The sequence below is a fragment of the Coregonus lavaretus genome (genome assembly GCF_964263955.1).
Source record: "Coregonus lavaretus genome assembly, contig: HAP1_SCAFFOLD_4083, whole genome shotgun sequence".
Taxonomy (NCBI): Eukaryota; Metazoa; Chordata; class Actinopteri; order Salmoniformes; family Salmonidae; genus Coregonus; species Coregonus lavaretus.
Window position 1 is genome coordinate 38,398 of NW_028159504.1, and position 15,855 is coordinate 54,252.

Below are 15,855 nucleotides of genomic sequence, written 5' to 3' on the forward strand. Positions count from 1 at the left end.
CACTGGAATGTGAGATGTAATCCACACCTCGATTAGGCTGATAGAAATCCTCATTATTGAGTTTAATGATTTTCAATTTGAGCGTAGTTATTTCTATATAGCCTACACTTTCTCGTCTAATACGAGTGGTGTGGGTGTGGCTTCGTGACAATGATCAAGAGCAGCTCCAATGCAGTTCCACCTCCGACATCGCCAATACATCAGCTATACGGGTGTCGGCTGGCGCCACTTAACACTTGATCTGATTGAATCTAGGCCTTAAACATTGTATGAATGTCATCACAACTAAGCATATTTTGTGTTTTGGGAACCTATCTCTTGTAATGTACCCACACATTTACATTTACGTAATTTAGCCGACGCTCTTAAGTCGCTCTCTTATCCAGAGCGACTTACAAATTGGTGCATTCACCTTATAGCCAGTGGGATAACCACTTTACAATATGTTTATTTTTTGTTGTTGGGGGGGTGGGGTAAGGGGGGGTAGAAGGATTACTTTATCATATCCCAGGTATTCCTTAAAGAGGTGGGGTTTCAAGTGTCTCCGGAAGGTGGTGAGTGACTCTGTCCTGGCATCGTGAGGGAGCTTGTTCCACCATTGGGGTGCCAGAGCAGCGAACAGTTTTGACTGGGCAGAGCGGGAACTGTGCTTCCGCAGAGGCAGTGGTGTAAGGCACTGCATCGCAGTGCTAGCTGTGCCACTAGAGATCCTGGTTCAATCCTGGTTCGAATCCAGGCTCTGTCGTAGCCGGCCGCGACCAGGAGACCAATGGGGCGGCGCACAATTGGCCCAGCGTCGTCCAGGGTAGGGGAGGGAATGGCCGGCAGGGATATAGCTCAGTTGGTAGAGCATGGCGTTTTCAATGCCAGGGTTGTGGGATCGATTCCCACGGGGGGCCAGTATGAAAAATAAAATAAAAAATAATGTATGCACTCACTAACTGTAAGTCGCTCTGGATAAGAGCGTCTGCTAAATGTCTAAAATGTAAAAAATGTTCTGGGAACCTTTAAAGAACTATTCTCTCAACATTCTTGCAACATCAAAGGAATATTTTATGCATCCTGAAACAAACATTATCTGAACGCAGCACAACTAGACCGTTTTAGTGTTTTGGGAACCTATCTCATATCCCCATAATGTTCCCGCAACCTAAATAAATGTTTTAGGAATATTTAAAGAACATAAAACATGTGTTCTGGGAACGTTCTTGTAACATCAGGTGAATGTTTTTTGCACCCTAAAATAAACATGGTATAATCATCCATACAACTGGACAATTCATCTTTTGTGAAGTCCCCACAATGTTCCCACCAGACTGTTCCCACAACCTAATGAAACATTCTGAGAACCTTTAAAGAACAGACTAAATGTGTTTCTGGGAACGTTGTTGCAACATCAGGTGAATGTTTTATGCAAACATTGTATAATCATCAGCACGACTGGACAGTTTTTGTGTTATGAGAACATTTGCCGCAACCTAACAAATGTTCTGGGAACTACCACAGAAGCAGTGTTGGTTTGCTGGGGCTGCATGGAGGGTACATTGTGAACTGTCTACAACTGGACCTTTATTAGCACAGTGTTTGAATAGACTTTACTTTCTCACTACAGTTACTTGGTCGGAGGTGTGGTTAACAGGTCTTGTGTGTCTTTGTGAATCCCTACAGGTGGCGCTGCCGAGCCTACTGAAGAAACGTTTCCTGTCGACTACAATGACTCAGACACAGACCCCTCTACAGCTGACACCAAGTCAGAGAGTAAGTTAGCCTTGTCTTAGCCAGAACGTTCCATAGAGCAGGAGTCTGTCTCCTGTTTCTGTAGCAGTTAGCCTTGTCTTAGCCAGAACGTTCCATAGAGCAGGAGTCTGTCTCCTGTTTCTGTAGCAGTTAGCCTTGTCTTAGCCAGAACGTTCCATAGAGCAGGAGTCTGTCTCCTGTTTCTGTAGCAGTTAGCCTTGTCTTAGCCAGAACGTTCCATAGAGCAGGAGTCTGTCTCCTGTTTCTGTAGCAGTTAGCCTTGTCTTAGCCAGAACGTTCCATAGAGCAGGAGTCTGTCTCCTGTTTCTGTAGCAGTTAGCCTTGTCTTAGCCAGAACGTTCCATAGAGCAGGAGTCTGTCTCCTGTTTCTGTAGCAGTTAGCCTTGTCTTAGCCAGAACGTTCCATAGGGTAGGAGTCTGTCTCCTGTTTCTGTAGCAGTTAGCCTTGTCTTAGCCAGAACGTTCCATAGAGCAGGAGTCTGTCTCCTGTTTCTGTAGCAGTTAGCCTTGTCTTAGCCAGAACGTTCCATAGAGCAGGAGTCTGTCTCCTGTTTCTGTAGCAGTTAGCCTTGTCTTAGCCAGAACGTTCCATAGAGCAGGAGTCTGTCTCCTGTTTCTGTAGCAGTTAGCCTTGTCTTAGCCAGAACGTTCCATAGAGCAGGAGTCTATCTCCTGTTTCTGTAGCAGTTAGCCTTGTCTTAGCCAGAACGTTCCATAGGGCAGGAGTCTGTCTCCTGTTTCTGTAGCAGTTAGCCTTGTCTTAGCCAGAACGTTCCATAGGGCAGGAGTCTGTCTCCTGTTTCTGTAGCAGTTAGCCTTGTCTTAGCCAGAACGTTCCATAGGGCAGGAGTCTGTCTCCTGTTTCTGTAGCAGTTAGCCTTGTCTTAGCCAGAACGTTCCATAGGGCAGGAGTCTGTCTCCTGTTTCTGTAGCAGTTAGCCTTGTCTTAGCCAGAACTTTCCATAGAGCAGGAGTCTGTCTCCTGTTTCTGTAGCAGTTAGCCTTGTCTTAGCCAGAACGTTCCATAGAGCAGGAGTCTGTCTCCTGTTTCTGTAGCAGTTAGCCTTGTCTTAGCCAGAACGTTCCATAGAGCAGGAGTCTGTCTCCTGTTTCTGTAGCAGTTAGCCTTGTCTTAGCCAGAACGTTCCATAGAGCAGGAGTCTATCTCCTGTTTCTGTAGCAGTTAGCCTTGTCTTAGCCAGAACGTTCCATAGAGCAGGAGTCTGTCTCCTGTTTCTGTAGCAGTTAGCCTTGTCTTAGCCAGAACGTTCCATAGAGCAGGAGTCTATCTCCTGTTTCTGTAGCAGTTAGCCTTGTCTTAGCCAGAACGTTCCATAGAGCAGGAGTCTGTCTCCTGTTTCTGTAGCAGTTAGCCTTGTCTTAGCCAGAACGTTCCATAGAGCAGGAGTCTGTCTCCTGTTTCTGTAGCAGTTAGCCTTGTCTTAGCCAGAACGTTCCATAGGGCAGGAGTCTATCTCCTGTTTCTGTAGCAGTTAGCCTTGTCTTAGCCAGAACGTTCCATAGAGCAGGAGTCTGTCTCCTGTTTCTGTAGCAGTTAGCCTTGTCTTAGCCAGAACGTTCCATAGGGCAGGAGTCTGTCTCCTGTTTCTGTAGCAGTTAGCCTTGTCTTAGCCAGAACGTTCCATAGAGCAGGAGTCTGTCTCCTGTTTCTGTAGCAGTTAGCCTTGTCTTAGCCAGAACGTTCCATAGGGCAGGAGTCTGTCTCCTGTTTCTGTAGCAGTTAGCCTTGTCTTAGCCAGAACGTTCCATAGGGCAGGAGTCTGTCTCCTGTTTCTGTAGCAGTTAGCCTTGTCTTAGCCAGAACGTCCCATAGAGCAGGAGTCTGTCTCCTGTTTCTGTAGCAGTTAGCCTTGTCTTAGCCAGAACGTTCCATAGGGCAGGAGTCTGTCTCCTGTTTCTGTAGCAGTTAGCCTTGTCTTAGCCAGAACGTTCCATAGAGCAGGAGTCTGTCTCCTGTTTCTGTAGCAGTTAGCCTTGTCTTAGCCAGAACGTTCCATGGGGCAGGAGTCTGTCTCCTGTTTCTGTAGCAGTTAGCCTTGTCTTAGCCAGAACGTTCCATAGAGCAGGAGTCTGTCTCCTGTTTCTGTAGCAGTTAGCCTTGTCTTAGCCAGAACGTTCCATAGGGCAGGAGTCTGTCTCCTGTTTCTGTAGCAGTTAGCCTTGTCTTAGCCAGAACGTTCCATAGAGCAGGAGTCTGTCTCCTGTTTCTGTAGCAGTTAGCCTTGTCTTAGCCAGAACGTTCCATAGGGCAGGAGTCTGTCTCCTGTTTCTGTAGCAGTTAGCCTTGTCTTAGCCAGAACGTTCCATAGGGCAGGAGTCTGTCTCCTGTTTCTGTAGCAGTTAGCCTTGTCTTAGTCAGAACGTTCCATAGGGCAGGAGTCTGTCTCCTGTTTCTGTAGCAGTTAGCCTTGTCTTAGCCAGAACGTTCCATAGGGCAGGAGTCTGTCTCCTGTTTCTGTAGCAGTTAGCCTTGTCTTAGCCAGAACGTTCCATAGGGCAGGAGTCTATCTCCTGTTTCTGTAGCAGTTAGCCTTGTCTTAGCCAGAACGTTCCATAGAGCAGGAGTCTGTCTCCTGTTTCTGTAGCAGTTAGCCTTGTCTTAGCCAGAACGTTCCATAGGGCAGGAGTCTGTCTCCTGTTTCTGTAGCAGTTAGCCTTGTCTTAGCCAGAACGTTCCATAGAGCAGGAGTCTGTCTCCTGTTTCTGTAGCAGTTAGCCTTGTCTTAGCCAGAACGTTCCATAGGGCAGGAGTCTGTCTCCTGTTTCTGTAGCAGTTAGCCTTGTCTTAGCCAGAACGTTCCATAGAGCAGGAGTCTGTCTCCTGTTTCTGTAGCAGTTAGCCTTGTCTTAGCCAGAACGTTCCATAGAGCAGGAGTCTGTCACCTGTTTCTGTAGCAGTTAGCCTTGTCTTAGCCAGAACGTTCCATAGGGCAGGAGTCTGTCTCCTGTTTCTGTAGCAGTTAGCCTTGTCTTAGCCAGAACGTTCCATAGAGCAGGAGTCTGTCTCCTGTTTCTGTAGCAGTTAGCCTTGTCTTAGCCAGAACGTTCCATAGGGCAGGAGTCTGTCTCCTGTTTCTGTAGCAGTTAGCCTTGTCTTAGCCAGAACTTTCCATAGGGCAGGAGTCTGTCTCCTGTTTCTGTAGCAGTTAGCCTTGTCTTAGCCAGAACGTCCCATAGGGCAGGAGGCTGTCTCCTGTTTCTGTAGCAGTTAGCCTTGTCTTAGCCAGAACGTTCCATAGAGCAGGAGTCTGTCTCCTGTTTCTGTAGCAGTTAGCCTTGTCTTAGCCAGAACGTTCCATAGAGCAGGAGTCTGTCTCCTGTTTCTGTAGCAGTTAGCCTTGTCTTAGCCAGAACGTTCCATAGGGCAGGAGTCTGTCTCCTGTTTCTGTAGCAGTTAGCCTTGTCTTAGCCAGAACGTTCCATAGAGCAGGAGTCTGTCTCCTGTTTCTGTAGCAGTTAGCCTTGTCTTAGCCAGAACGTTCCATAGGGCAGGAGTCTATCTCCTGTTTCTGTAGCAGTTAGCCTTGTCTTAGCCAGAACGTTCCATTGAGCAGGAGTCTGTCTCCTGTTTCTGTAGCAGTTAGCCTTGTCTTAGCCAGAACGTTCCATAGAGCAGGAGTCTGTCTCCTGTTTCTGTAGCAGTTAGCCTTGTCTTAGCCTCGTTCCATAGGGCAGGAGTCTGTCTCCTGTTTCTGTAGCAGTTAGCCTTGTCTTAGCCAGAACGTTCCATAGGGCAGGAGTCTGTCTCCTGTTTCTGTAGCAGTTAGCCTTGTCTTAGCCAGAACGTTCCATAGGGCAGGAGTCTGTCTCCTGTTTCTGTAGCAGTTAGCCTTGTCTTAGCCAGAACGTCCCATAGAGCAGGAGTCTGTCTCCTGTTTCTGTAGCAGTTAGCCTTGTCTTAGCCAGAACGTTCCATAGAGCAGGAGTCTGTCTCCTGTTTCTGTAGCAGTTAGCCTTGTCTTAGCCAGAACGTTCCATAGGGCAGGAGTCTGTCTCCTGTTTCTGTAGCAGTTAGCCTTGTCTTAGCCAGAACGTTCCATAGAGCAGGAGTCTGTCTCCTGTTTCTGTAGCAGTTAGCCTTGTCTTAGCCAGAACGTTCCATAGAGCAGGAGTCTGTCTCCTGTTTCTGTAGCAGTTAGCCTTGTCTTAGCCAGAACGTTCCATAGAGCAGGAGTCTGTCTCCTGTTTCTGTAGCAGTTAGCCTTGTCTTAGCCAGAACGTTCCATAGGGCAGGAGTCTGTCTCCTGTTTCTGTAGCAGTTAGCCTTGTCTTAGCCAGAACGTTCCATAGAGCAGGAGTCTGTCTCCTGTTTCTGTAGCAGTTAGCCTTGTCTTAGCCAGAACGTTCCATAGAGCAGGAGTCTATCACCTGTTTCTGTTGCATGAGGCAGCTTGAAGTACAATGTTGCTCTTTGAAAAGTGAAATCTCTTTCTGACTGCTGGATTATCTTTCTGTTTTCCATGACAGAGAGTGCTGAGTTGGCAGAGTAGGGAAGAATGAGAGAGAGAGAGAGAGAGGAGAGAGAGAGGATGACTGGAGCTTTAATTAAATGTTTAGTATCAATCTCTTTGAGCTCTCTGCTGTCCTGCCAGATTTTTTTATCTGCTGTTGCCAGATGTCCTCTATCTTGTGGAAATAGTTTTTTTATGTTATTGCATCACACGAACATTGTACAGAACAATATACAGCTATGGAAATACAGGGTTCAACTTACAAAGGGAAGTGACTCTCCTAATCACTCTGACGTCATCAGACTGTGCAGCTGAACACTGTATGCTGGAAACACTCAGTTTGTTATTTTTGACTTAAACATAACCCATATTCGTTAAATATAAATACCGAACTTGTTTTTGCGTGGATTCTGCAACGCAGTTAGCTTTTAACAGCTGGGACCGCTATTTCTTGTCCCGGAATCCCGCTTAACAGACAGGTTGAAGCCTGCTTGACAGAGACGCTAAGCTGCTAGCCATCAAGCTAACGAAGTAGTGGGCAGATTTCCTCTTCCTTCTCGCCAGCCGTGATTTTGGCAGCTCCATGGTAAGAAATGTGACCGTTCCTGGTGCAAAAACAATTTCCTATCCAGGAGCTTGAGTAAATGACATTACTAAGCTGCTCCCAAATGTACTACATCAGGACATGGAAATCGATTCTATCGTAGTCCATGTGGGTTTTAATGACATTATGAAGGGCAGCTATGAACAGTTGAAACTGGATTTTAAAGAGCTTTACTGGTTCAAATAGCCGACCAATCAGCCTGTTACCAACCCTTAGTAAACCTTTGGAAAAAATTGTGTTTGACCAGATACAATTCTATTTTATAGTAAACAAATTGACAACAGACTTTCAGCATGCTTGTAGGGAAGGACATTCAACAAGCACAGCACTTACACAAATGACTGATGATTGGCTGTGAGATTGTGGGGGCTGTTTTGTTAGACTTTAGTGCGGCTTTTGACATTATCGATTATATTCTGCTGTTGGGAAAACTTATGTGTTATGGCTTTACACCCCCTGCTATATTGTGGATAAAGAGTTACCTGTCTAACAGAACACAGAGGGTGTTCTTTAATGGAAGCCTCTCCAACATAATCCAGGTAGAATCAGGAATTCCCCAGAGCAGCTGTCTAGGCCCCTTGCTTTTTTCAATCTTTACTAACGACATGCCACTGGCTTTGAGTAAAGCCACTGTGTCTATGTATGCGGATGATTCAACACTATACACTATAAACACTAAAAAAATTGTCAAAGACTCCAGCCACCCTAGTCATAGACTTTTCTCTCTGCTACCGCACGGCAAGCGTATGTGGGAACTCCTTCAAGACGGTTGGAAAAGTATTCCTCATGAAGCTGGTTGAGAGAATGCCAAGAGTGTTCAAAGCTGTCATCAAGGCAAAGGGTGGTTACTTTGAAGAATCTCAAATATAAAATACATTTTGATTAGTTTAAGACTTTTTTGGTTACTACATGATTCCATATGTGTTATTTCATAGTTTTGATGTCTTCACTATTATTCTACAATGTAGAAAATAGTAAAAATAAAGAAAAACCCTGGAATGAGTAGGTGTGTCCAAACTTTTGACTGGTACTGTACATCAGTCTCTCTATACATCAGTCTTCACACCCAAGGTGCTTAAGAAAATAATATACAAATAATAATCATAATAAAAACAAAAACACAGAACATTTTACACCGCAGACAAAAATCTAAGCTATACAAGTGTTGTCTGATCCAGTGGACAGGACAACAGAATTAACATACATTCCATAACTGTTCTCTCTCTTCTGTTCTCTCTCTAGACCCCGAGGATGATGGTGGTAGTCTGTTGATTCTACTGGCCCTGTTCACTGGCATCATCCTGGCCCTGGCGTCCTCTCTGTTGGTCCTCATGTGGTGAGATAATATACCATTTATCTGGCCCTGGCCTCCTCTCTATCGGTCCTCATATAATAATGATAATGATGATAATGATAATACCTATTTTCCTAGTATGTCGAAATCAGACACACTCCAATACACAGTTTCTATAGCAAGTGAATTGAAACATTTATTCACATGTAAATATTAATATTTTTTTGCTTTTTCAATGTAGGGTGAGGCAATGGAGGCGGGACAATGTGACAAAACAGGAACTGACCTCAATGGTGAAGATGAAGTCCATGCCAATCTAAAGTGAGTGAGCCCTGACCTCTAACCTATAACCCTTATCACTAACTAGTCAAATGGAGAAGTTGAGGTCCACTACTACTCTACATTGCCTCCAGGATTCTGCGATTGCATATTTTTTTTGCTAAATCAATAATACCCAGCATATTATGCTATCGGCTTGCAAATTTGACAAATCACCGCACTATTATCACATACAACTGACCAATCACCGCAGTATAAAAAGAGGGCTCGCAATTTCAACCAACCACCGGATATTAGAGCTAAGGCAGGTGGGGTGGGGTGGGGTGGGGGATATTAGGGCTAAGGCTGGTGGGGTGGGTGGGGGATATTAGAGCTAAGGCAGGTGGGGTGGGGTGGGGTGGGGGATATTAGGGCTAAGGCTGGTGGGGTGGGTGGGGGATATTAGGGCTAAGGCTGGTGGGGTGGTTGGGGGATATTAGGGCTAAGGCTGGTGGGGTGGGTGGGGGATATTAGGGCTAAGGCTGGTGGGGTGGGGTGGGTGGGGGATATTATGGTTAAGGCTGGTGGGGTGGGTGGGTGGGGGATATTAGGGCTAAGGCTGGTGGGGTGGGTGGGTGGGGGATATTAGGGCTAAGGCTGGTGGGGTGGGTGGGTGGGGGATATTATGGTTAAGGCTGGTGGGGTGGGTGGGTGGGGGATATTAGGGCTAAGGCTGGTGGGGTGGGTGGGGGATATTAGGGCTAAGGCTGGTGGGGTGGTTGGGGGATATTAGGGCTAAGGCTGGTGGAGTGGGGTGGGTGGGGGATATTAGGGCTAAGGCTGGTGGAGTGGGTGGGTGGGGGATATTAGGGCTAAGGCTGGTGGGGTGGGTGGGTGGGGGATATTAGGGCTAAGGCTGGTGGAGTGGGTGGGTGGGGGATATTAGGGCTAAGGCTGGTGGGGTGGGGTGGGGGATATTAGGGCTAAGGCTGGTGGGGTGGGTGGGGGATATTAGGGCTAAGGCTGGTGGGGTGGGTGGGGGATATTAGGGCTAAGGATGGTGGGGTGGGTGGGGGATATTAGGGCTAAGGCTGGTGGGGTGGGTGGGGGATATTAGGGCTAAGGCTGGTGGGGTGGGTGGGGGATATTAGGGCTAAGGCTGGTGGAGTGGGTGGGTGGGGGATATTAGGGCTAAGGCTGGTGGGGTGGGTGGGGGATATTAGGGCTAAGGATGGTGGGTTGGGTGGGTTGGGTGGTGTGGGGTTGAGAGAATGCCAAGAGTGTGCAAAGCTGTTATCAAGGCAAAGGGTGGCTATTTGAAGAATCTCAAATATAAAATATATTTTGGTTTGTTTAACACTTTTTTGGTTACTTCATGATTCCATATGTGTTATTTCATAGTTTTGATGTCTTCACAATTATTCTACAATGTTGGCCAGTAGTGTATATCCTCCTGATTTCAGTTCACAAGCAAAAACTCAAACAGGAAGTACCAGTGACATGTTCAATACGGAAGTGGTTCGTTGAAGCGGATGTTAAGCTATAGGTCTGTTTAGCTAGCAAAGACATTAATATTTTCCAGGATTCATCCAATGGCATTGAGGAGTATAAGTGCATTGATGACATCGTCCCCACAGCGACCATACGTACCCAACCATAAACCATGGATTACAGGCAACATCCGCACTGAGCTAAAGGCTAGAGCTACCTCTTTCAAGGAGCGGTACACTAATCCGGGCGCTTATAATAAATCCTGCTACGCCCTACAACAAACCATCAAAACAGGCAAAGCGTCAATACAGGGCTAAGATTGAATCCTACTACATCAGCTCTGATGCTCCTCGGATGTAGCAGGGCTTGCAAGCTATCACGGATTACAAAGGGAAACCCAGCCGCGAGCTGCCCAGTAACGTGAGCCTACCAGACGAGCTAAATTCTATGCCTTCTATGCGTGCTTCGAGGCAAGAAACACTGAACCATGCATGAGATCACCAGCTGTTCTGGACAACTGTGTGATCACGCTCTCCGAAGCTGATGTGAGTAAGACCTTTAAACAGATTAACATTCACAAGGCCGCAGGGACAGACGAATACTCAGAGGATGCGCTGACCAGCTGGAAAGTGTCTTCACTGACATTTTCAACCTCTCCCTGACCCAGTCTGTAAAACCTACGTTTCAAGCAGACCACCATAGTCCCTGTGCCCAAGAACGCTAAGGTAACCTGTCTAAATGACTACCGCCCCACAGTGCTCACATCTGTAGCCATGAAGTGCTTTGAAAGGCTGGTCATTGCTCACATCAACACCATCATCCCAGACACCCTGGACCCACTCCAATTCGCATACCGCCCCAACAGATCCACAGATGACACAATGTCTATTGCACTCCACACTGCCCTTTCCCACCTGGACAAAAGGAACACCTGTGTGAGAATGATGTTCATTGACTACAGCTCAGCGTCCAACACCATAGTGCACTCCAAGCTCATCACTAAACTAAGGACCATGGGACTGAACACCTCCCTCTGCAACTGGATCCTGGAGTGCACTATGGTCTGTAGCATTGAAGGTCCCCAAAAACACAGTTGCCTCCATCATTCTTAAATGGAATAAGTTTGGAACCACCAAGACCCTTCCTAGAGCTGGCCGCCCGGCCAAACTGAGCAATCGGGGGAGAAGGGCCTTGGTCAGGGAGGTGACCAAGAACCCGATGGTCACTCTGACAGAGCTCCAGAGTTCCTCTGTGGAGATGGGAGAACCTTTCAGAAGGACATCCATCTCTGCAGCACTCCACCAATCAGGCCTTTATGGTAGAGTGGCCAGATGGACTTGAACCCGATCGAACATCTCTAGAGAGAACTGAAAATAGCTGTGCAGCGACGCTCCCCATCCAACCTGACAGAGCTTGAGAGAATCTGCAGAGAAGAATGGGAGAAACTCCCCAAATACAGGTGTGCCAGGCTTTTAGCGTCATACCCAAGAAGACTCGAGGCTGTAATCGCTGCCAAAGGTGCTTCAACAAAGCACTGAGTAAAGGGTCTGAATACTTATGTTAATTTAATATTTCCGTTTTTTATTTTTTATTTTTTATAAATTTGCTACAATTTCTAAAAACCTGTTTTTACTTTGTCATTATGGGGTATTGTGTGTCGATTGATGACTGAAAAAAAACTATAATATCTGAATGTCTGTCTTTCTTTCTGTCCATTTTCTCTATATTCATCACCCAGCTCTTTCTTTCTGTCCATCTTCTCTATATTCATCACCCAGCTCTGTCATTATGCAGGGCCTGTCTGTCAGAGAAAGGCATTATTAGATGTGATTTATATGTGTTGTTCCTTCTCTCCTCTCTTCCCTTCTCTCCTCTCTTCCCTTCTCTCCTCTCTCCCCTTCTCTTCCCTCCTCTCCTCTCCTCTTCCCTCCTCTCCTCTCCTCTCCTCTCCTCTCCTCTCCTCTCCTCTCCTCTCCTCTCCTCTCCTCTCCTCTCCTCTCCTCCTATCTTACCTCCTCTCCTCTCCTCAGCCTAGGTTGGCCCCTCCTCTCAGCCCTTATAGGGCCCCTTGTCTCCACCAGGCCACACCCCCAACAGGTGGGTGCAGCGTCCACAAAACACTACCCACAATCCACCATGCTACCCACAAGCCATCTGGAGCGTTTGCCTGGCCTGATCGCTGCCCGCCAAACGGACAGACATGGTGGAACGAATGACTGACTCCACCCACTGGAGTTTAACATCATCTGATTGGCCATAAGGCTCAACACTACGTACTGTACAGTACAGTGTGGATCACCACCCAACAACATATCTGTCCTCTGACCCTGACTGACTGAACAAGGTATAGGTTCTGGTACCTTTCACAGTATTCCTTTCTGGGGACCTGATGATCTAATGGTCCTTTATTCATTTCAAATGCTTCTTCAAATGTAAGAAGCATTATTATATAGACCGATTGGCATTATAACATGTTCTAGACTGGTTATATACTGGTTATGAAGAGGGTATGGACAGATTGGCATTCTGCAGAATAGGTACTGCAATTCAGAGGAGAAGGAACGCCCTGCAAACGAGGCTGCTGCTATTGGTCATTCGATGAGGAGGAGGGAACAGAGTTCGGCCATATCCATGCTGGCTAATTACTAGCAGTATCAGGATGATGTCATAACTTCCTGTATATAGATGCGTTAAAGGAGGATGATGTCATAACTTCCTGTATATAGATGCGTTAAAGGAGGATGATGTCATAACTTCCTGTATATAGATGCAGTGTCAGGATGATGTCATAACTTCCTGTATATAGATGCGTTAAAGGAGGCACATTCAACAAATCTGATCTAACAAAGTGGATATTCGTCAAATCCGTCATTATTTATGTTTTGTAACAGGCCCACAATGTGGCTACTTACAGACTCCACCAGACCAGACTAGACTAAACTACACCAGACTAGACCAGACTAGACCAGACTAAACTACACCAGACTAGACCAGACTAGACCAGACTAAACTACACCAGACTAGACCAGACTAGACCAGACTAAACTACACCAGACTAGACCAGACTAGACCAGACTAAACTACACCAGACTAGACCAGACTAGACCAGACTAAACTACACCAGACTAGACCAGACTAGACCAGACCAGTGGTCCTCTGTAGCTCAGCTGGTAGAGCACGGCGCTTGTAACGCCAAGGTAGTGGGTTCGATCCCCGGGACCACCCATACACAAACATGTATGCACGCATGACTATAAGTCGCTTTGGATAAAAGCGTCTGCTAAATGGCATATTATTATTATTATTATTATTATTACTAGACCAGACTACACCAGACAACACCAGACCAGACCAGACTACACCAGACTAGACCAGACCAGACCAGACTACACCAGACTAGACCAGACCAGACCAGACCAGACCAGACTAGACCAGACCAGACCAGACCAGACCAGACTACACCAGACTAGACCAGACCAGACCAGACCAGACTAGACCAGACTAGACCAGACTAGACCAGACCAGACCAGACCAGACTAGACCAGACTATACCAGACTAGACCAGACCAGACCAGACCAGACTAGACCAGACCAGACCAGACCAGACTATACCAGACTAGACCAGACTAGACCAGACCAGACTATACCAGACTAGACCAGACCAGACCAGACCAGACTAGACCAGACTAGACCAGACTAGACCAGACCAGACTAGACCAGACTAGACCAGACTAGACCAGACCAGACCAGACCAGACTAGACCAGACTATACCAGACTAGACCAGACCAGACCAGACCAGACTAGACCAGACTATACCAGACTAGACCAGACCAGACCAGACCAGACTACACCAGACTAGACCAGACCAGACCAGACCAGACCAGACCAGACCAGACTAGACCAGACCAGACCAGACCAGACTAGACCGAAAACCTTTACCTACACAGCATTATTCTGCTCTGATGCCAGTGATAGTGATGATAGTGATGCCAGTATAGTGATGATAGTGATGCCAGTGATAGTGATGCCAGTGATAGTGATGTTATGTCTTGGTTCTTTACAGCGCTGTGTAGTCATGTAAAACACAAGGTGCCTTCACTCCAAGTTCCTTTCTGAGATTATTTGACAACTGTAATGTTTTCTCAAGCTAGTACCTATGCATGGATCCTATTGAAGCCTTGTGGATGTTGTATTCTATATTAACCAACAGAATGAAATAGTTCATATATATTATGTTATTTTTAGAGATGTTTAGCTAAAACTGTTCCGTATGCACCATTCTCCAGTCAATGATATGAAGCTCAGATACAGTATATATTTCCCAGTCTGTACTCCTTTCGTTCCAAATGGCACCCTGTTCCCTGTGTAGTGCTGTATGTTTGACTAGGGCCCATAGAGCTCTGGTCTAAAGTAGTGCACTATATAGGGAATAGGGTGCCATTTGGGACGCAGCCACATTTCAACACACGATCATGTTCTTTTCATGATTAATAGTAATTAATATTTGACATCATATTTTTATATGCTCATGTTCTCTGTGATAAGGATCGACGGAAAGTGATTGTCTCAATGATAATCAAAGTGAACTTTATGCAATGTATGATTTTTACAATTCAAACCCTGTTTTAATTATATTTCTAATCCAGTTCAAGTCAAATTGAACTTCAGACCTAAAGATGTGTTTGTGATGGATAATGTTTGCCCTACCTCTAACAATACATTGTTATCTGTGCCAAAGCCTTGCTATGCATATAGAAAATGGCAACTTTTACATGAGTCATGGGTCATGGGTCATGGGTCATGGAGTTCACCCCCTAGATGTCCTTAGAGGTAGTCCACAGTTTCCATAACATACTGAATCCTACAGCGGTCACCCTTCAGTTTCCATAACATACTGAAATCCTACAGCGGTCACCCTTCAGTTTCCATAACATACTGAATCCTACAGCGGTCACCCTTCAGTTTCCATAACATACTGAATCCTACAGCGGTCACCCTTCAGTTTCCATAACATACTGAATCCTACAGCGGTCACCCTTCAGTTTCCATAACATACTGAATCCTACAGCGGTCACCCTTCAGTTTCCATAACATACTGAATCCTACAGCGGTCACCCTTCAGTTTCCATAACATACTGAAATCCTACAGCTGTCAGACTTAAAGTGCAGTCAGTACAAAGTATACACAAGATATCCCATCAGGCTATAGGAGCATTGAGAGGTTCTCTGATTTGTCAGTCACCTGAGATTCTCTTTTAACCTGAGATGCTCAGAGAAGATGTTCATTAGACACTGACATGTCTTCTCCACCAGAGCATTATTGATCACATCTCTCTGATTAAATGTTCTCTCTCTCCGACCGTCACATACTGAGATTCTAACACATGGTTGACAATGGTGTGTTTTTACCTGACAGTACTGTAGGTTGAAGAGGGATTAGGGTTGTTGTGATGGTTAGGGTTGTTGTGATGGTTAGAGATAGGGTTAAGGTTGTTGTGATGTGGTGGTGGCCTTGATTTTCAGTCTCTACGGTATATGCAGGGATTGACTTGGGCAGGAGCTCACTGGAGCCCAGTACCGGCACCTCAAATGTTCTACCGATTGAGCTCCTGTTCCTCTTATAGAATATTAGCTCAAAAGTACTGTGGAGCTCCTGCACCTAATTATAAACAGTACCGGCACCCAAAATGTGTACCGGCACCTATTTAAATCCAAGTCAACCACTGGGTATATGTAATAGAAATTGTCTGACACGTGAGACTAGGAAATCCTACCACAGGACATGCTGGCTTGATTGTAGGCCTATTATTATTGGGTAAAGACAAACCATTTATTGGGAAAATGGTTGATAATTGTGAAAAATTGTATTCAAATCAAATTGTATTTGTCACATGCGACATATGTGTAGATTTTACTGTGAAATGCTTACGAGCCCTTTCCCAACAATGCAGAGTTACAAAGGTAGAACTGAATGGTA

The 15,855-nt window shown here is 46.0% G+C and overlaps 1 protein-coding gene across 2 annotated transcripts in view; it reads left to right on the plus strand.

Annotated features, from left to right (window-relative positions):
* Nucleotides 1-15,835, plus strand: part of LOC311122789 (interleukin-11 receptor subunit alpha-like) — a gene marked incomplete at its 5' end in the record, with an annotated part of 39,875 nt that extends 24,040 nt beyond the window's left edge. The window contains 4 exons of one of the 2 annotated variants that reach the window (XM_084197106.1): nucleotides 1,669-1,758; nucleotides 8,077-8,170; nucleotides 8,370-8,449; nucleotides 11,908-15,835. In XM_084197106.1, the coding sequence (XP_084053232.1) occupies nucleotides 1,669-1,758; nucleotides 8,077-8,170; nucleotides 8,370-8,448 (263 nt within the window). In that variant the 3' untranslated portion in view covers nucleotide 8,449; nucleotides 11,908-15,835. Of the gene's footprint in view, nucleotides 1-1,668; nucleotides 1,759-8,076; nucleotides 8,171-8,369; nucleotides 8,450-11,615; nucleotides 11,656-11,907 lie in introns of those variants that run through there. The other variant, XM_084197107.1, reaches the window with a different exon arrangement.
* Nucleotides 15,836-15,855: the final 20 nt, after the last annotated feature.